We start from the raw sequence: 21,742 nt of genomic DNA on the forward strand, positions 1-21,742 counted from the left end.
ATCAGTATATACTGCAGTATAGAGGCAGCCATGATTAGTCTACAGTGGGTGGAGGAGGTCAGGACAGATAGAGTGGTGGTGTGCACAGACTCTCGAGCTATCTTAGAAAGTATTCAGTCATTAAACTCAACCAGAGAAGATTTACTCATAGAACTTCATCACTCATGTTGCTAAGACTTCACAGGGGTGGTATAGATGGACCGTTTTGTTTGGTTTCTGCACATGAGGGAGTGACAGGAAGTGAGTGTGCTGACTAACTAACAAAAGGGGCACTGAACAAAGAAAGAGCAGTCTCAATCCCTCTTGGGAAAGGAGAAGGAAAAGCAGTGATTTAAAAAACAAGGGAACAGAAATATGGCAGAAAAGATGGGATGAGGATCAGAAAGGAAGGGGTTTGTTTAAAAAACAAAAATCAGTCGTCACAAAGAGCTATAAAGAAAGGAATAGAAGGGAGGAAATGATCATAATGAGACTTAGGATAGGTCATACTGGGCTGAATGACACAATGTTTATACTGGGGAAAAGGAACAGGGATGAGTGTGAAAGATGCAGAACTCAGGAAAATGTAGAACATATATTATTACATTGTAATAAGTATGTAAATGAGAGAGAGAGATTGAAAGAGAAAATCAGAGCTACAGGGCGTTAATGAAATATGAGAGGAATACTGGACACAGAGGGAGAAGGAGAGGAGATAAGAGCTGTCAGGAGGGCTCTTTATTCATTCTTATATTACACAAAGGTGGCAGGAAGAATTTAAAGTCTAGACAAGGGAAGTGACATGATGATACACACTCTTGAACAGTAGGTGGCGGTATGCACCTTTAATCTGTTTGCGATCCGCCAAAAATTCCCAGAGAAGAAGAAGTAGAAGATGGTGGACCGGGTGCAGCATGTTTTCTGTTAGCTTCGTCTGCATACTTTACCTTCCAACTCAATTCTATGTGATCGTATGAATCTCTAATACACCATACTGACGCTTTATCCATAAAGTGCTCCGGAAACTGCAGCATGAAGACGAAGAAGAAGCTCTCTTCAGCCCGCAGTAGCTCGGAGATTGAAGACCACGATGATGCTAAGATGGAGGTCTCTACCGAGAGCTCCAAAAGAAAAGAGCCTTTCTCAGCAGCGAAGAATCCACCAGCAACTAAAAAGAAGGACACTGACTCAGAGGAAGGTAGGGAAGGAATGAACGAAGTCCTGGACGCAATAAAACAGCTAACTGGAAAAGTGGACACGCTAGGTACACAGATACAGCAACACTCACTTATGCTAGCTAACATAGCTAAAGCTGTTGAGTTCAATGCGGCAGAAATAAAGGACTACAAAGTCCAGATTCAGACCACAAGCCGAGAAGCTTCAACTTTAAAGGTGAACAATGCAGAGTTGATGAGAAAGAGTCCTGGAACTCACTGCTGTCAAGTTAGCCCGCGTTTGATTTTTGCTGCTCATTTATCTGCTCCTTTACGGTAAAGAAGAAGAGAGTCGTGATGTGTAGTTCGTTCAAAACGAACGAATCATCTGGGTGAACGACCTGAACTGAATCACTTACTGAAAAGAGTCGTTCATTTCTCAACTTCAGTTGCGCTCTCCTCTCTCCCGTCTCGTGTCTCTCTCTCTCTACAGACCGTAAGAGTCACTCAAAGCCCGCCCTCCCTCTCCCTTTCATGTCAGTGATACTACTGACTGAACCAACAGGACGGAGTCGGTCGGGAGCTCTGTGTCGCTAAAGCCCGCCCATACTTCTCCCTCTCATGTCTCCAAAATTGAGGAAGTAGCAAATATATTATTTAACATTTATGTGTCGCGAAAATGTATGTGCTTTTTATAGCTGCTGTCAGTTTGCAAACGGCTTTTAGATCCAACTCAATTTCACTCAGCTGACTGTTTTAACATCCACTAACGATAGTGTTTCAGTCAGTACTGTGTGTGTGACTGAGGCTGGTGACTCGCAGTCTCGCTCGTTCACATTCAGTCAGTGATTCGTTCACTGAACAAACTGAGAGGAAGAGAGTGACTCGGAGTCGGAGCTCTCGTTCAGTTAACGAACTGAACGAGAGCTCCGACATGAATCACTGAACGAACCATAGACTGTAAAAATAATGGACGGGACAAGGTCCCCGGTCTAGTGAAGCTTTTATTTTTAGAGCTCCCCCTGCTGACTGGCTGCAGTATAGGTCATAAACCCCGCCTCCTCAATGATAACAGACGGGATGTGGGTCAAACTGTAAAGTTAAAATACTCGTCACATCATTTTTTTCCAAACCTAAACTCTGCTGTGATCATTAGTTATTATCACCCTACATTGTGTTCAAGTGCTCTTTTTTCTGTGAAGTTTGTTTTAAATAAGTTATTTGAGGTTGAAAAACGGGATTTTACGTCATATTTGACGATGATTGACAGCCGCCGATCTTGCGTAGCTCTGTTTGTGAATAGCAAAAGTTACGTAGTGAAGGAAAGCCGAGACGCCATTGAATTTTTCCGTTCAGTTTTTTCGTCTTTTTTGAGCTGGCAAAATGAGTTGTTCTGCAGTAAACTGTTCTAACCGACCTGTTGGATCTAAGGGATCTTTGCAGTTTTTTCGGTAAGTAAAAAAAGTGTGATTTATGTGTCATTGGTTAAAGTCGTTATCTAGCTAGCTAACACATAAGCAGTCTAAGGTTAGCTGAAATGTTGTAAAGCTAGGTTACTTATCCGGCATGATTTATCTTTTTATTTTATTTTTTAAAATGAGCAAACCTAATAACTGACATGCTATGTTTCTTGATATTGTTATATCATTATTGTGATTTAAATTGTATTTAGAACCAAGAATCGTAATATAAAATCCGCTCACAGATGAGGTTCATTGACTGTACAGTTATTTTACAGCAAAAATAAATACGTCTGGTAAAGTCTCAAAAAAGTATCTAGGACAAAAACAAAGTCAAATAATTGTAATCTGTCCTGCATCATTACTAATGTGTACATGTTTACAGTCTGAGTGATAAGTGGACTATACAGAGAGTAACAGGTTTTACTTTCACCGTGAGGACTGAAATTCATAGTACTATATACGAGGGTAGAATATTTCTCTATGTATCCAGATAAAACTAAAGGTAAGATCTGATTTAATATAACTGTTACTGATTTAAGAGACTAACTGAAACGTGAACACAAACATCAACAACCTGCGGTGGTGTAATGTAATATTAACTGAGCATCATGCTGCTTAAACGTGATAAATATTCTGCATTGTCTTCCACACACACTAATTCAACAGTCACAAGTTGATCATATTGTAAATTTAATGACGCTCATTGAGAATTTGTACTAAAAATTGACAAAACCTGACAAACACTGCGGTGATTGTGACTGTATCTGTATTTAACACCTTTGAAAGGAAGGTGTTAATGCAGGAGATCAGTGTTACACACAACATGCTGCTGTTATTGTAGTTAGGAGGAGACATAGGTACAATAAAAGAAGACATAAAGATCGCGTTTTTCCCCACACATGTTAATATGTTTTAAATGTCATGCATTTATTTTTGATTTCGCTTCAATAATCGTTAACGAAGAGTAACACCATGATTAAACTACAGGCTATTGTTGCCTTTTTATAGCCAAAGAAAGCTGAACATCCACAGCCTCTGCATTCAAAAGAATTTCAACATTTACATTTATTTCATCCTATTTCCCTCTTTTCACCAACATTATATTTTAAACTGAGGATTTCCTTTTTCTCGGGTCTCTCGTCTCTCCCCCAGCTCGCCCCCCTCCGGTGTGCTCCTCTCTATAATGCGCTCGTCTCCTCCCTCTACAGCCCGCTGCTGCTACTCTGTAGGACGCTTTGATTGGGGCACCTCACCAATAAAATACTATTTTATATTTTATAAACAGTTTGCCACCACACTGCACTTTTACTCTCCAAAGGCATATGAGTATGTGCGTGACAACTTTAACAAAGCTTTACCACACAGTCACACCATCCACACAGCTGATCCAGGATTTACTGTAGCATCTTTTAAAGCACTAAGAGGTCATGTACAGGCAAACAGAGAGAAGGGAAAAGAAACAATCTGTGCTCTCAAATAACAAAGCAGTCTCAAATCTTTTTGACGAATTACAGCTAAAAAAAAATCTACTTTGCATACAGTACATCCTCTGATAAATAAAGTGAAGTACTTTGATTGCATTTCTGTGGTGTTCCTGTAGGTGACCTTGAAGCAGCCAGACTGAAGCAGCACGTTGTGAAGGTGGACGCCATCATCTTGTCTTTGCAGCGCTGATTCTGAAGAGAACGCCTTCACATAGGACTCAAAGGTAAAATGATCTCTCATATGATTGGACCGTGTTATTGTAACCGCTATCAGCATCAAAGTAATTTTAGTAACAATTTATAATCCTTCTTAAAATGTAAGGAAGACTAGCAGAAGATTTTAACAGCCTCTGTGATTCTGCAAGAACTTCATGTTTAAATTGTTCTTCTTTCTGTCTTCAAGGAAATCAATGCCCAAAGGAAACAGCAGTCCAGACTCTGATTCCAGCTCCGGTGAGGTTCTGCACACAAATCTGATTATATGAGAATATTTAACATTAGTTTAATTTATCAGGCTGGCCCATGTGATGACAGTTTAAAATAATCTTCAATAGAAAGTGGCAGGAACACTTTTGTCTTAAAACATAAATTCATGAAGCTGATCATATTATTGGATTCATCATGTCTTATTATATATTTTGTTTTTCCTCTTAAATAGTTCTCCTGTCTTTAAAACAAACTTTAGAAGCTGAAGTTTAGCAGAACCTGAGGACAGATCTGATTTCAGGTCTGAGGCAGAAACATCACAGTAAAATTCATTATACTTTACATTTAACTCCATGATTGTTTTTCTTTACTACAGAAGATGCCCTCAGATTCAGATCCATCAGCAACCCCTGACAACATGGAGGACTCGTCCCCTGAGCGTTTCCTGTCCTCTCTCGATGGAGTTCTTCTCAGCACAACATGCCAGACTGTTTGACAAGTCTGTGATTGAATAAATGGAAATGGAATATCATGCGTATCTTGCTATGCTTATTGGCTTTAAATGTTTAGTATTAAATAAGTTTGAAGGCCATTTATCTCAGACCGGCTGTGACAAGCTGAACTCGTCTGTAAGCTTTGCTGTTGTCTTAGCTGTTGTTGGTCAAGAAGAAATTAATGTCAGTTCAAGGGCTTTTCAAATGTGAGCTATAAACTTAACTGCTAAATTGATTTACTGTGACCAACACGTTGTAGTGCTCCAGTTAATCAGATTGTTTGACTGTTAAAGCAAATCCAACACAACCCTCCAGCATCTGGCCTTTCAAACACAGGGCAACATCATGGAAAGAAAAATAAATTAAATATTGACCAGGATCTCTGTGTTTTATCTGAGGATGACTATGGTAGCCTTCTCACTGTTCACTGTCACAAAGCACCAGACTCTGTCCACCTTCTTCAGTTGTGCAGACGTTGATCAGCTCCTCTGGGTGATGGCAGAGAGGACTCTCCATCTGGGAGAGCTGCTGGTGTAAGGTCATTTCTACCACAGTGGATGAGCAGGGCATCTGGCACAGCTCTTAGTCCAAGCACAGGTGAAAGAAGGAGGAGGTTCCTTCAAACTATGTGACCCCAGCCTGATCACTGTAACAGGTGTTCAGACGAAGGTTGAAATTAGTTATTTTTAGTTTCTGTTGATTGTAAATGGAAAAGAAAACATCACCTTTCTATTTAACATTTAGCTGGTGTATGACTCAGTGTGATTTTATTTTAGAAGACTGTATTGTTAACAATAGCTTGTTTTTACAATCCTCTTATGAAACTTAAAAAACAATCACAGGATATAAACTTTTAACAGATGATTTTAACTTACACTTCACCACTGTGGAAGATGTCAGACCAGTTGCTTTTATCTCTTCTTTGCCTAAATGAAGATACAAAAAACAATTGATTTACTGTTCAGTTAAATATATTAGAAAAGCAGACATGAATCACATTACAGACTATCAGTTTCTAACAAAATACAACATATCTTACCACCTGTAGCCTACGGTCTGTGGTGCTAACCTAGCTTAAATATAGCTTAAATATAGAACGATTTCGTTAAAAACAGAGGACCCAGCAGCCCACATATTTTCAATAATGATCAAAATACCCTACTGCGCAGACTCTGGCTCCAAATGACGTCAAAATCGCAAGATGGAAGCGCCCCTAAGCGGCATATTTTGGCTTCAAGAACGTTGAGTGGGAACAGCTACAGTGCGCGCCCACTGGAACGAACTGAGAGGAAGAGCGGAGCTCTCGTTCAGTGAACGAACTGAACGGGAGCTCCGCCTCCGAGTCACTCTCTTCCTCTTCGTGTACTGAACGTACTCAACAGAACGGTCGGGGAAAATAAATGTGATTGTTTTAGCAGCTTTCAGTTTGCAAACTGTAGCTTTATCCAACTAAATTCTCAGCTCATTGGTTTATTATTCACCACCGGCTGTTCTCAGTATGATCGCGAGCAGAACTAAACGTCCGGCCATGTTTCAGCTGATTAAATTCTGATTCGCAGGCAGAGCTGCGGAGAAGTACTGAACGATTCGGTGAACAAATCTTTTGAATGAATCACTTTACTGAACTGATTCTACCGATTCAGTACACTGACAAGAACTGCTTTTCACATCACTAGAAGAGAGTCGCTCTGACCCATGTGACACTGGACTGAAAGTAGATACTTCAAAATAAAAGCACAGCAAAAGATTAGATAGATTGAGTTCAATGTGATTTTATCTGTTTTAATCTCTTGATAGGTTTGCAAATAATTTCAGTAAACCATGAAGACATTGCGGTGGCCCTGAAGGTAAACTGTTTAAATATTTAATAATTGTGAAATATGTGTGATATTTAATGGAACACAAAAACATTTCAAAAAGACATAAAAACATTTTTGGCTTCGGGTGTTGACCGCTGACAGGAGAGTTTTAGTTTGTGAAGACAGGATGCCTGAAAGTAAATTTTCCTAAGAAGTGGATACTTGTTGTGCAGATAGAAATGTGTAGTAGTCCAGGACTTGGAGCGCCTGGAGCATGTAGGACTCTTCTGCTTAGTTGTTCATAGTTTGGAGTAAAGGTCATCACCTGTGTTCACCTGCATGAGCGTTTACGTGCCGTCTTGTTCAGAAACAGTTTACGTGTCTCGATGATGCGTGGAATGCCGTTGTTATGGGCAAACGTTGAGCGAGTAGCACTTGTTCTTTTAGTTATTAGACACCTGCAGCGGTCTCATCTGATCAGATACGATCAGTGCGTCTCCACATAAAGGTAGACACGGTGCTCATGTCAGCAGCAGTGCTGTAACTTAATTTACAGGTGAAATCTCCTGAGTGACTGCGAGGCTCAATGAGTCTCAAAACATTTATCTTTATGTATAACTATTATGTTTTATTTGAACTATTTTACAAGCAAAGGTTAAGGCTAAGCTAAGTTTGCTAGCTAGTCAAAATATAGCAAACTACTTGCAGCATTCAGGTGACTTTTCAAGCTTCTTGTGCCACCATGGTAGGCACACTGCCTTTGTCTTCACTAAATTTAAAGTGTTCCCACACAGCTTCGTCATTTTGTCTTCCCTTTAACTGAAGTGTGACGCTGACTGACCGCGGTGAGGATAGGAATATAAGGTACCCCCCCCAAAAAATATGGGAATATTCGGGTCCAGCCCTAGAAGGATGTCCATCTTTCCTTCATTGATCTCATCCACTGTGACTGACACTGCTTCTGCTGAGAGAGTTACTACTCATTTCATAGCCGTAGAAGCATTTCAAATTGAGATAGAAAAATCCTACAAACCAAGGTAGAAAGGTCAGGAGGTTCCTGTGGGGCTGATAGTGTCTAAATCCATTTGAAAGCACACTGTTTCAACCTCATTGACAGCGCAGTGCGCCAGCTTCACTGTAGCTCAGCTTGCCCAGAGCAGATCGGCCTGAAAACCACAGGTAAATTTCGTCCACGGCTCGTGGTCGTCTCACGAGAAGTTCATACCGCTTTACAGCACTACTGCAGTCAGCAGCACTTATGCTATGAAGCGGCGAGTTACTTAGCCCGTCTCTGTGCTGTTTGATACAATGGCTGAGTCTAAGAGGAAAAGTACGGTGACGGATGAAGCTTAGAATAGAAAATGTGAGCGTGATCGAACAAGAAGCCGGACCAGAGGAATTATTGTGGTGCGTTCCAGTTGATCTTGTAAGTGGGAAATTCCCAGTTCCCAGTCATAAGTGTCAACTGGAACGCCCCCTGAAGTCGTAATTACAACCCCGGAAACTCGGATTAAAAAAAGTAGCCAGAGTTTGGATCCAATATGGCTGCTACGTGCGTCGAAAGGGATGTTTAAGCTGTAACTGTTGATTTCATTAGCAGTTTAGTCGTCTTTTTTTGTAATTAAATCAATCAGACCGATGGAATCGTGCAAGTTCTCTCTGTGGAGGTGTTTCATGTCATTTTCGGTCAGAAACTATCATGTAGTGTGTTTTTATCGTCTGGTATTAGCGAACAAAACAAAGTTACTCCTTGGACGCGTCCATGTTGCTTTTCCGACTTGCAACTGGAACACAGTTATCTCGGGTGTGACGTCATTCCCACTTCCGAGTTCCGAGGTAAATGGAACGCAGCATTAGAGAGGCTTTTACACGTTGGAGAGAGCTTCAAGAAACAGTGGGCTGCAAGTCCAGCACTGGGCTTGTAATGCTGCGGACTGGTGAGTAAATATTTTTTCTTTGCATCATCATTTTAGAGTCGTTTCACCAAAAAAACATTCAGTCTATCTCCACAGGTTAGGGTTAGGGTTAGACCAGAATGTCAGAATAATGTTACGGTCCCCTGATGATAGAGTTAGCGACGCATGCTAACGTTATTTGTTGGAGATTTTTTGTGCCTTTATTGTAGAGATAGGACAGTGGACAGAGTCAGGAATCAGGGAGAGAGTGGGGAATGACATGTGGGAAAGGATACCACAGGTTGGATTAGGACCTGGGCCGGCCGCTTGGAGGACTACAGCCTCCGTACATGGGGCGCGCGCACCAACAACTGCGCCACCAGCGCCCCATTGTTGGAGATATTTGGGCAGATTATGACTGATGCACGGCGAGAAAAGTTGTCGACCCCGTTAGTAGTTGTTTGTATGCCAAGTCATCCCATGTCAGCAGAAGTTTAGCCTGTAGCATGATAATACAGACATATTGCATATTGTCAAGGTTAAGCTAGCTCTTCTTGCTCCTTATCTGAGCAGGGCGTATGCAAACGTTCTCGCAGTTCAAAAGTTTCGCCCTCATGTTGCTGTTGAAACTAACGTTACTATACATACTCTGCACAGTTATATCAACCAGCATAATGACTTCAAAGTTTATTCCAGCTTTCTAAAAAGGCGATCAACCTACAACCCTGCCAGAGTCTTAAAGTCAGACCGCCACAGGTATGTTTTTATGGAGTAACATTATCTAATCAATTACGGTCACTGAATGGTAAGATGTAATATTCTACTTGTCTTTTGATTCAGGAATGATGTGTTTGCTGTCCGAGGTGTTCAGCCACTGAATGAGGAAGAGGAGGAGGCTGATGTCTTATAATATAGGTCAGTTTGACTTAAATCTGAAACACACAAACACATTGTAGTGTTGAATAGTAATAATCTAATTGTATGTCTTTTTATACTCTGGTTGCAGCATGAACTCCCTGGATGAAGAGGAGGCCCATGACTTTGAATATTGTATTTGACTTTACTTGTACTATTTGTTACAGATCCAGAGCGTGGCAAGTACAAGGAATAAGGGTCTCAAACATTCACTCGACATCTGGCATGCTGCAAAGTATTTGGGTAAAAAGCTACCTCAGGTGAGGCTTCTTGTTCTTACTCTCATAACTGTTCTCTCATTTGTTTTCTAAAGATTGTGTTTTTACATGTTCAAACTTTATTGTATAAGGAAGAAAAAGAACATTTCACAGCAGCACATGTTCTCATCTTGTAATTAGGCGTACACAGTGAAAGACCAATCGTCAGTCATGACCTCGATGAACCACTTCTGGTATTTCTCTAAACAAGCAACAGCAGAAGAGCAGTTCAAGTATTGTTGGTATTTGTGTAGCACCAAACCCAAACTCTTATTTGTTGGTATGCTCATGCTGAAAGGGAAAAATAATGTGTTTCAAGGACTTTATAATAGGTATATAATGATTTTTAAAAATATATATTTTGCAGATATTAGAAATTTTATTACCTTCAGGTGTGACTACAGTCATGCTTGTATTTGTAATTATTTTTATACAAACACGTTCTTTTTTTTAAATCGACAATGGCTGCATCATTGTTGTTTACGACCATTGCAAAATGTATTTATATTGTGACTCTTTATCGCTCCAGCTGATTTTCAAGCTGAGGACTCTGCTCACCTTTATGTTATTTGGTGCAGTATGAAGTGGAAGTGAGAAGTATTTCACTAACAGAGCAGGTTTATTTCTGTCTGCCTTTTCTACCCAACAGGACAACTTCAGATTTGGAGAACTTTCAAAAGCACACCCTAATGTATGCAGAGAAGCAGTTTGGTCACACCTGTATACAGAACACTGACCGTGCTTACAGCTACTGATTAAACCCACCAGAACTGCCGACTTCCTGCTCGAGACCGTGATGGACACAAGATGTAAGTATTTAGTACAACAGTTGTCTAACATACAAATGTATTGTTGCTGTTTCCTAAACAGTTTTGAAAATATGAAACCACTCTAATACACAATTCTATTATTGTCCAAGGTCCTGAAGTTGCTGCAATAAAAATCCAAGAGCTAGAGTGTGAACGCCTTGAAAGAGATGAGACTACGGTCAATAATGCTGATGATCCACAGGCACCACCCACAGCTGAACTTTACTCACATTTCACAGGGAGAAACTGCTCCTAAACTTTCTGTTGGTCTGTATCTACAGCTGTGCATGATCAGAGCTCAGGTCCATCATAACATAGCTCCAAGATGGTGTAGACCCCCCCCCCCCTTTCATCAGAGCTCAGGTCCATCATAACAAAGCTCCAAGATGGTGTAGAACCCCCCCCACCCCACCCCTCCTTCATCAGAGCTCAGGTCCATCATAACAAAGCTCCAAGATGGTGTAGAACCCCCCCCACCCCACCCCTCCTTCATCAGAGCTCAGGTCCATCATAACAAAGCTCCAGGATGGTGTAGAACCCCCCCCCCACCCCTCCATCATCAGAGCTCAGGTCCATCATAACAAAGCTCCAGGATGGTGTAGACCCCCCCCTCCTTCATCAGAGCTAATAAAAACCTATTTTATCTTGATCTCTTTAGCTTTTCCTTCATATTATATCATCCTCTTTTATTATTACCTTTGATATATTTTGCATCACAACGCTCAGGGAGATTCTTTTTGTTGTCATTGTTCTGCCCAATGTTGATCGCTTGATTCTTGAAACCTTGATAATGTTTTTGTCATTATGTAAATATGAATAAGAAGATAGAACTAAAAATCAGTGGGCAATGAATGAATGAAACCTTTATTGCCCCTAGGGGAATTTGCCTTGCACAGAGAGCTAAAAAACACAATACAAACAAACATTCACAGGACAGCACACAAGAACACATAAAAAAACACTAAAGTATCACATGATTCAATGAGGGATTTCAGCAAGTTAAATAAAGTGCAGAGTGCCGAGTTCGTCCTGTATAATCAGTTCTTATTAAGCAGCTGAACACTGCACACAATTACTAATTGTTATAACCATTACCAGTACAGGACAATTACAAGTACTAAATGCAATCATAACAATAGAATGGAAGAAAAGGATATCTGTTTTATTATTCAAACAAAGGTCAAAACAAAAGACTTCAAGGAACTCAACATACAAACTCAACTTGAAATTGCACAAAAACACCGAAAGCAAAGCCACAACAGGTATTTACAAGTCTGTCAGACACATTTTTTACACAAGGCAGCACACCCTGAAGCCAGGATACTGTCCTTTTGGCAATGCATCTCTGATCTTCCAGATGCAGCAGCTTTGATTCATAACTCTGTTCCCCTCTCCCAAGCAGCCATGCTATCATATCACACATTGTCTATATGCTGCAGGCCTGTGATGCTGCTCCACTCCGGGCTCCTGCTCATCACTGATGGCGATTTGAAGTTTAGGTTGAATCCTGGAATAAAAGGAAAACCGATTTTGAAAAACAAAAACCTCATGCATAAACATCTTATGGGAGACGCTTAAGGCTGTAATCAGAGGAGAAGTAATAGCATACACTGCAACGCAAAACAAAATCAGAAAGATTAGACGGGAGCAACTCTTGGATTCGATACGTGAACTAGACCATAGATACTCCATATCAACCTCACCTGAATTATATAAAGAAAGATACTCAATATAACCTTCTATCAAGACAGAACTGAGCAGCATTTACTTAGATCCCGAGGATTTGTGTATGAGCACGGTGAAAAGGCAGGTCGACTTCTGGCCCATCAGTTGAAATGTAGATCTGCTGCTCAACTCAAACCAAAGATCCGAAAAGCTTCTGGTGAGCAAACAGTCAACCCAGTTGAAATAAACAACACTTTCAAAACATTTTATTCTAATTTATATACATCAGAATTCCTGAAGGACGATTCAGATATGCTTGAATTTTTGGACATCTTAGATGCTCCTTCCATAGATCCTATAAGAGGGATGACTGAGACGAGCCCTTTATACTAGAGGAAGTAATCAATTCAATCACAGCAATGCAAAGTGGCAAGGCTCCCGGACCTGATGGCTACCCAATTGAATTTTATCAAACATTTTTGTTCAAGTTAGCCCCTCTTCTCTTTGATATGTTTGAGCACTCTCTGGATCAGGGGGCCTTGCCACAAACACTGTTGGAAGCATCTATCACACTTTTATTAAACCCAGCAAGGATGCAAATGAATGTGGCTCTTATTGTCCAATATCACTCCTGAACGGAGATGTGAAGATTTTGGCCAATCTTCTTGCTTCTAGGTTAGAAACTGCTGTGACAAACATCATCTCCACAGATCAAACGGGTTTTATCAGGGGTCGTCATTCTTTCACTAATATACGCAGGCTCCTCGGGGTCGTCCACTCCCCATCATCCTCGGAGACCCCAGAGGTGGTGCTCTCCTTGGGTGCGGTGAAGGCGTTAGACCGAGTCAAGTGGCCTAATCTGTTTGCAACACTGGAAAAATTTGGATTCCGACCAAAATTCATATCATGGATTAATTTATTATACACTTCATCTAAAGCATCATTAATCACTAATATGCTGTGCTCTAAGCCTTTTCCTCTTTCGAGGGCTAAATGACAGGGTTGCCCTCTCAGTCCGCTCCTCTTTGCTTTGTCCATAGAACCTCTTTCTATCATGCTAAAGGTCTCACAGCATTTCAAGGGAATTCAAAGGAAAGATATAGAACATAGAGTGTCCTTATGTGGACGACTTACTCCTCTACATTTCGGACCCTGTGCCCCTAACATTGTGAATATGCTACTTCGATTTGGCAATTTTTCAGGATATAAATTGAACCTCTCAAAAAGCGAGTATTTTCTCAGTTAACAACTAAGCCCTTCAAATTGTAGATACCAACTTACCCTTTCCTCTTTCCAGATCAGTATTTAAATATTTGGGAATTAATATAACTTGCACGTTATCTGGCCTTTATGACAAAAATTATGCACCCTTGATTAATAGCTTAAAATGGACATCCAGAAATGGAGCGTGCTAAATTTGTCCCTTACAGGCAAAATTGCAAGTGTTAAAATTAACATACTGCCCAGATTTATATATCTGTTTCAGAATATCCCGGTTTTCCTCTCAAAATCCTTTTTCAGACTTATTGACAAGTTGATATACTCTTTTGTGGAGTAAAAAGCATCCCAGAGTTCGGAAGACGCTTCTCCAGAGGCATAGAGCAGAGGGGGGATTGGCCCTACCCAATCTGATGTATTATTACTGGGCGGCAAACCTACAAAAAAATTGTGTATTGGATCAAGGCCCCAAATACTGACTGGTGCCTATCAGAAGCGAATACCTGCATATCATCATCACTACCTGCACTAGCAACTGCTAAGTTATCTGTGTCTCCCAAAAAAGTATTCTTTATGCCCTATTGTTATGTCCACCCTTAGGTTATGGTCTCAATTCAGACAAAATTTTAACATGACAGATTTTTCTATTCATGGTCCCATCTGTAATAATCACATGTTCCTTCCAGCCAAATCAGACCCTGTCTTTGCCCAATTGTAAAGTGCAGGCCTCCATAGATTTAGTGACCTATTCCTCGGAGACACTTTTGCCACTTTTAACGCCCTTTCCACCAAATTTAAATTACAGTGCTCTAGCCTTTTCCGATACTTCCAGGTCCGTCACTTTGTTCAATCTATTAGTCCATCTTTTCCCAATCTGTCACCAAGTACACGACTAGATGTTATTTTGAAAATCGCTGCACATCTTAAGGGTCTGATTTCAAATATCTACAATACTATCATGTCATCCAATATTGTAACACTAATGTAGACGAAACATGGGATCATTGTCACACAGAAAAAGCAGACCTGACTCGCATGTTCTGGTAATGTAATAGGCTGAACAATTTTTGGGCTACTGTATTTCAAACTATCTGAAGCATTTGACAAAGATATTCAACCCACTGCTGAAATTGCAATTTTTGAAGTCCCAGGGGAGGACATATTGATGACAAACAAGATTAAATATATTTTTGCCTTTGCGACCTTGCTTGCTCGGAGAAGGATCTTATTGGGCTGGAAATCGAAACATCCCCCCAAAAGCTTCAGCTTGGATGAGTGACCTGATGCTTTTCCTTAAATTGGAAAAGAAGAAGTTTTCTATTAGAGGGTCAACCCAAAAATGTCATACAACATGGGACCCTCTAGTTTTTTTATTTTGAAAGGCTTAACCCTTCCCAAAAATTAAATTCAACAAGAAACAGCATCTTGTCCTTCATGGAGCACTTAACCCTATAATGCCTGACCCAAGAAATAATGGTCAGAATATTCTAATATTTTGAATCTGAAGTCTTAATTTGGTCCTCTAACAAAATGTAAAATAATTTTTAAAAATTGCAAAATTGCATATGTTTTTTTGTTTGTATTCACATTTGATACATCGGGCATAACACAAATTTACTCCTTGGCCATCTGTAACATCTGCATCATTATCTCTTCAAACAGCTGCCTTTTTCCCCGGGTGGGAAGAGAAAATAAAAGGAAATGCTTGTTGTCAAATGTTTGTTTTTCTTTTTGTTAAATAAATATATGCATAAAAAAGCAATTCATAAACAGAGTGATCTAACGTAACTTATTACATATATTTATAATATTGCCCAACTAGTTAGTATTATGATCCGTTTCACGCCTCTAGGGAAAGCATCTGCTAGATGACAGAATAAACATCCCTGCAGATATTATTTATAACAGATTGAGACACAAAGTGAGTCTGCATCATTACTGGTGTCATCGTTGTCTCACATTTAGCAGCTTTACTGGGAGCAGAAAGTCAACATAAGTTATGTCTCCGGTTTGCAGACAAATAGATAAATATATCCATCCAACATTGTCTCCAAAAAAAGTATAACCTTACAAACCGATCTATAACTAGAATGGAGCCTATAGGCTACGTGCAGCCATTTATCCACGGCCAATAGTTATCATGGTAACATTTGAACACACCAAACAACGGGCTATAGGCATTCAGGTTTTATGAAAATATGGTAATATTGCTGTACCTTTAGAGTCGACATGGTTCTTTATCTTCTCACAGCGTCTCCTCACCCTCTGCTTGTCAACAAATGCACGTTGTTTCAGAGAAGTAGTCGTAACAGTTTTATGACAGTGCAGTTGCAGTCAGAGACCTGCTGTTGGCGTCAAAGTGCACCAAAACTGAAAAGTTACATATTTAGGCTTTAATAATCTAATCTTCAGTCGACCAAAAGTTCCTTATTTTCTTTCAAAATAAAGGAAGGTTTGTATCCATAAAGGAAGTAAAGTATCCTAAGCTTAAGACAAAATTACAAAATAAAAGCATTAAAAACTTTTTTTAAATGCAAAATAAGTGAAATCCAAACATGATTAAAATGTGATCAATTCCAAGTAACTGTTGATTTTCAGCAATTACAAATGAAATCATTTGACAGCCCTTATTAATATTAAAAAATCAGTCTAAGTAATGTTAATGTTTGTTTACTGTTGTCCTGCAGATGTCCAGCAGCTGTTAGTGAGTAAAGAAGAGCTTCCACCTGAGCAGCAGGAGTGGAGCCACATTCTGGACCAGGAGGACACTAAGCCCCAACACATTAAAGAAGAACATGAGGAACTGTGGATCAGTCAGGAGGAAGAACAGCTTCAAGGACTGGAGGAGGCTGATACCACCAGGTTCCCCTTCACTCCTGTCTCTGTGAAGAGTGAAGATGATGAAGAGAAACCTCAGTCCTCACTGCTTCATCAGAGACAAACTGAACAGATGGAAACAGGAGTTGATGGAGAGGACTGTGGAGGAGCAGAACCAGAGAGGTACTCAGATCCAGAGAGACGTTTACAACCAGAGATTGAGGTCAAGATTGAAGACTCTGATGAAGCTGAGACTGATGACAGTGATGATTGGCAAGAGACAAGAGAAGATTTGTCAGAATTAAACTTGAAAAATAAGAAACTAAAGAATAGTAAGAGACCACATAGGTGCTCGGAGTGCGGTAAAAGATTTAACCGAAAAGAGCATCTGACCAGTCACATGATGATTCACACTGGAGAGAAACCCTTCAGCTGCTCTGAGTGTGAGAAAAGATTTACCCAAAAAGGGTCTTTGACCAGACATATGTTAGTTCACACAGGAGAGAAACCCTACACCTGCTCTGAGTGTGGTAAGAGTGTATCCCAAAGTGGAGGTCTGGCCACACACATGTTAGTTCACACTAGAGAGAGACCATTCAGTTGCTCTCAATGTGGAAAACGATTTAGAGAAAAGGGGACTCTGAAGAGACACATTAAAGTTCACACTGGGGAGAAAGCCTTCAGTTGCTCTGTTTGCAGTAAAAGTTTTACCCTAAGAAGAAGTCTGACCACACACATGTTAGTTCATGCAGAAGAGAAACCATTTAGCTGCTCTGTTTGCAGTAAAAGTTTTACCCTAAGAAGAAGTCTGACCACACACATGTTAGTTCACACAAGACAGAAACCCTTCAGTTGCTCTATTTGCAGTAAAGCATTTCATCAAAAAGCAGCCCTAACCCAACACATGTTAGTTCACACAGGAGAGAAAGCCTTCAGCTGCTCTGGGTGTGGTAAAAGGTTTAGTTCTAAGGGAGAACTGACCAAACACATGATGATTCACTCTGGAGAGAAACCCTTCAGCTGCTCTGTTTGCAGTAAAAGTTTTACCCGAAGAGATAGTCTAGTCACACACATGTTAGTTCACACTGGAGAGAAACCCTTCAGTTGCTCTATTTGCAGGAAAGGTTGTACCCAGAGAGGAAGTCTGACTAGACACATGTTAGTTCATACAGGAGAGAAAGCTTTCAGCTGCTCTGAGTGTGGTAAAAGGTTTAGTTCTAAGGGGGAAGTCACAAAACACATGATGATTCACTCTGGAGAGAAACCCTTCAGCTGCTCTGTTTGCAGTAAAAGTTTTACCCGAAGAGATAGTCTGACCAGACACGTTAGTTCACACAGGAGAGAAAGCCTTCAGCTGCTCTGGGTGCGGTAAAAGGTTTAGTTCTAAGGGAGAAAAAAAGTGATGATTCACATTGGAGAGAAACCCTGTTTGCAGTAAAAGTTTTACCTGACGAGATATTCTGGCCACACGTTAGATCCCACATGAGACAGCCTTCAGCTGCTCTGAATGTGGAAAACGGTTTAGAAAAAAATGGGACTCTTAAGATACACAATAAAGTTCACACTGGGGAGAAAGCAATCTGCTCCTCTCAACGTGAAAAAAGATTTACCCATAAGTCTAGTTTGACATATCACATGGCAATTCACAGAGAGAAACCCTTCAGCTGCTCTGAGTGTGGCAAAAGGTTTTGTTCTAAGGGAAATCTGACCTGGCACACGTTAGTTCACACAGGAGAGAAACCCTTCAGCTGCTATTTTTGCAGAAATGTTTTTACCTGAAGAGGAACTGTGGCCACACACGTTAGTTCACACTTATCTCCCCTCTAAATTAGGCAAAAGAACACAAAACACACTTTGTAATAACCGTCAGCAAATAGCTCAATGCTATATACTAGGACTCCTGCTCATAAATTCAACATATGACCACTTACGCTGCACTGCTGGTCAGTCTTTCTCCCAGCGTGGCAGCTAACACACAAACACGACACGTTTTCCTCAATCTACAAAAATCGTCATAAATACACAATCGTTTTTCTTCAGCCTTACTCTGTAAACTTAAATATAAATATTTATGTTATCTTTATCTCTTATTTTGAAGGTTAATACTTCTATAACAAGAATAAAGAGATGAACTGAAAGAGGACAGCCTTGTTTAATCCATTCATCTCTAAACCTTTGATGATATCTCGTATTTTGAAGGTTAATGCTTCTATAATAAGAATAAAGAGATGAGCTGAAAGAGGACAGCCCTACCTGACACCTCCAGAAAGTTTCATCGGGTCAGAAATGTGCCCGTTGTTTATAATTCTACTGAAGGGATTTTGATATAGTGCGTGTACCCATTTAATAAAACTATCACCAACATGAAAGTATTGTAAACACTGATATAAAAACTCCCACTTAACCGTATCAAAGGCTTTTTCAAAGTCAGCTATAAACACCAAGCCAGACGAATGATTCTTATCATAATATTCCATTATTTCAAGAAGACGCTGAAGATATCATCTCCTATGAATCAACCTTCCAGAAAACCAGTTTGATCAAAATGTATTCATCGTTGAATCACCTGCTTTATTCTAAGAGCAACACATTGAACTAAAATATGAGCATCACAGCACAAAGGTGTCTGGGGTCTCTAGTACCACAGGTTGATTACGCTCACACACAACTTGTAAACGCCTTGATTAAACAAGTTGATAACGGACACGTTACACAAGATTGAATCATCAGTGAAGAGCTTACTATATGTAATGTTTCACCATACCGCGTTCATATTTTTTGTTTGTTTGTGAGAACCCATCACACCAATTAAGACAGACAACCATACATGTTTCATATAACACTAGGAACATCCAATTAGATATATATATGACACGACTCTCTTTCCAACACCTGCTAACGAGGCTGCTCGATCAACTTCACTTGGATTGGCCTGATTAATTCTCTTTGGCAAATTAACTTGCCAAGCAGGGGATATGTAGCCGTCAGCAGCCACGTTTTACAACCTCTCTTAATGCAGGACTCAGGACTGTGGATTATCATCTGGGTTACTTTTTTACCAAGAAACAAAGAAACTGATCAATGATTTAAGTCTCCCTCTCAGACAGGCTCTGGAAGACAGGATATTATGAACTTTTACAACACCTGGAATAAACAATCTAGCGGAAACAGAACACTCTGCTATCTACGAATTGACCCCAAAGACATGAACTATGACTGAAACCAGTCTCTGCAAAGTCGTAAAATTGACCATCTGTTGAAGGACTGCTGAAGAGCTGAATTAAACCACAGCTTTCAATTCTGCATCAAATGAACATTTATGTCTTTCTTCATCTAGATATTTGTAATTGTCACATTGAATGTATTATAATCATCTTTTTAAACTCAAAATCTGATCTTCAGAACAGGAATAAGAGTTATAATAGTTTTAGGAATTTGACGTGGTGCGCTATTGCCATCTAGTGTTAGAATATCCATGAATACATAACCTTCATAATTATACATTTAGACGTGTTATAAAGCATACTCTTTGATATTAGCTATAGAAGGTGTTATTTAAAGACACCAATTTATTTTCCTACTTTATTAATATGTCTTATTAAGAATGTTGACTGTATAACATGTTTTTGTTCACCTACAGGCTGGGATTAACTGAGGATGTTCCCAGATGGTGTGATTTTTCATCTCAACATGAATCTGATAGAAATGTTTGTCTAAATATATGACGTGAACCTACATCAACGTGGATCTGATAGAAATAATATCGAAATGAATGTATGGTGACGTATATATGTTTAGATTCTTATTCTTAATCTTATTGAGTAAACTCGGTTTATTTTAAGCAATTGTCCTCCGGTCAGAATGGGAGTCACCCGGTGCCCCCTTCTAAATCTGAGGTTAAATACCCCCCCTCTTCTCCTGCAGACCCCCCCTCCTCTCATCCAGCTGATAAGAGTTCACACTGACCTCAGATCTCCAGTTTTAGTTTTTAGTTTAGTTTTAGTTTTGGTTGAAGTTTAGAGCTTCAGCTCTTGCTCGCTTCTCTCCGGACTTCAGTTCGAATCACTTTTAAGTTTGTGCCGTAGAGACAAGTCTCTGCCGAACTTTTATTTTCACGCGCAATTTTTGGAAACATCAATTCTTTCTGGCTCAGGCAAAGCTTTTGAACTTTCTTCTCTAAAGTCTTTGCTCTTCAATTTTGAACGTCAATTCCTTAGTTTGGATTCATTGAGATGGCCATCAGGTTAATCTGAATTGGAAATCGACGTATCAAAAGACTCTTTAATATTTTTCCTGTTGGATCCTCTTGGAGCTTCCGAGACGATGGCTGAACCAACGTACAATCTCCATTCCAGCTGCATATGCCGACCAAGATGTTAAGACATCTAATCTGGCCCGTGGACCTCTCTGGGCCTGAAAAGAACCACTTGCCAGAGACTGAAACGCGGGACCAGCCGGCGGAGTTTAATCGAACACATCTCACAGTAAGACTGCTGGTGGCAAGGGGTGTTGGAAGATTAACTCATGAGTCGTGTCTATTCAGAGCCCTCCTTTAAATCCAAATAGAATCCCAAAATTTGTTTATCAACTTTTTCCTTTTTGACCATTTTCTGATGAAGTCATTCAAACAACACCGCGTCTTATCTCATTACTAAATATATAATATCACCATACATTATAATTGCATTATCCCGATCGTAATAATCATATTCTTTATCTGTTTCATCTGTACATTATTGTTTACCCCCTTTTTATATTAAATTTTACACATAAAATTCAGGACTTTGTCTGTATGTTTTCTTGTTTAACATTTCCAGAACTTACTTCTTTCAAGATATGAAACTGACTGATTCATTAATTAACTTATACCATTAAAGTTATTTTCTTCCTTTAACAGGAAGTGGTGCCCCCTTCTAAATCTGAGGTTAAATAAAGGCATAACATCTTAATAATTTAATTACGCTACATCTTATATGTTGTAATTCCTCCATAAGTGTTTTTTCTCTGTTATGTTTAAAAAAAGAATACTTGATGGTATGACCCCACAATGCACATTTAAACCCATACAATGTGTGGGTCTGCTGATCCATTATTAACAGAGAATAGTCTTGTTGAAATTATAAACGTCTCGTCTTCCTGCAATGATTGATTTCACTTCCAGTAACCTCTACCTCTGTTAACCCCAACAAAATTAATCTTTTATATAATGAGATGATTATCAGAGCGACATTATATCATTGCTTGTGTTACACCACTCACTCTTCAACCGTACTTGTGGTGTAGAAAACGTCCACAGGCAAGGATGGCAAAACATACAAGCTGTCGGTAAATCAGCACCATGCACACACTTCAGCAGCAACGCAAGAG

The 21,742-nt window shown here is 39.8% G+C and overlaps 3 protein-coding genes and 2 long non-coding RNA genes across 6 annotated transcripts in view; 3 read left to right on the forward strand and 2 right to left on the reverse strand.

Moving 5' to 3' along the window:
- Positions 1-21,742, reverse strand: part of LOC132984485 (zinc finger protein OZF-like) — a 230,883-nt gene that overhangs the window by 168,073 nt on the left and 41,068 nt on the right. The gene's annotated exons all lie outside the window — the stretch shown is intronic.
- The window catches only part of LOC132984442 (gastrula zinc finger protein XlCGF8.2DB-like), a 75,046-nt gene that overhangs the window by 29,821 nt on the left and 23,483 nt on the right, over positions 1-21,742 (reverse strand). The window lies entirely within an intron of this gene.
- Positions 869-20,202, forward strand: LOC132984463 (gastrula zinc finger protein XlCGF57.1-like). Of its 2 annotated transcripts, XM_061051343.1 has the most exons (3): positions 869-1,177; positions 16,246-16,558; positions 19,395-20,202. In XM_061051343.1, exons 1-3 carry the CDS (start codon positions 1,012-1,014, stop codon positions 19,504-19,506), a joined length of 591 nt encoding a protein of 196 aa, XP_060907326.1. In that variant the 5' UTR covers positions 869-1,011; the 3' UTR covers positions 19,507-20,202. The 2 variants fall into 2 exon arrangements, with proteins under 2 accessions (XP_060907326.1, XP_060907325.1); XM_061051342.1 differs by having other exon boundaries at positions 16,246-20,202.
- LOC132984519 (uncharacterized) lies at positions 4,162-4,981 on the forward strand. The gene is made up of 3 exons (XR_009674933.1): positions 4,162-4,304; positions 4,484-4,533; positions 4,883-4,981. It is a non-coding gene; the product is annotated as an uncharacterized LOC132984519 (long non-coding RNA).
- LOC132984543 (uncharacterized) lies at positions 8,129-10,450 on the forward strand. Its single transcript, XR_009674960.1, has 3 exons — positions 8,129-9,450; positions 9,535-9,609; positions 9,777-10,450. It is a non-coding gene; the product is annotated as an uncharacterized LOC132984543 (long non-coding RNA).

The sequence above is a fragment of the Labrus mixtus genome, chromosome 12 (assembly GCF_963584025.1).
Source record: "Labrus mixtus chromosome 12, fLabMix1.1, whole genome shotgun sequence".
Taxonomy (NCBI): Eukaryota; Metazoa; Chordata; class Actinopteri; order Labriformes; family Labridae; genus Labrus; species Labrus mixtus.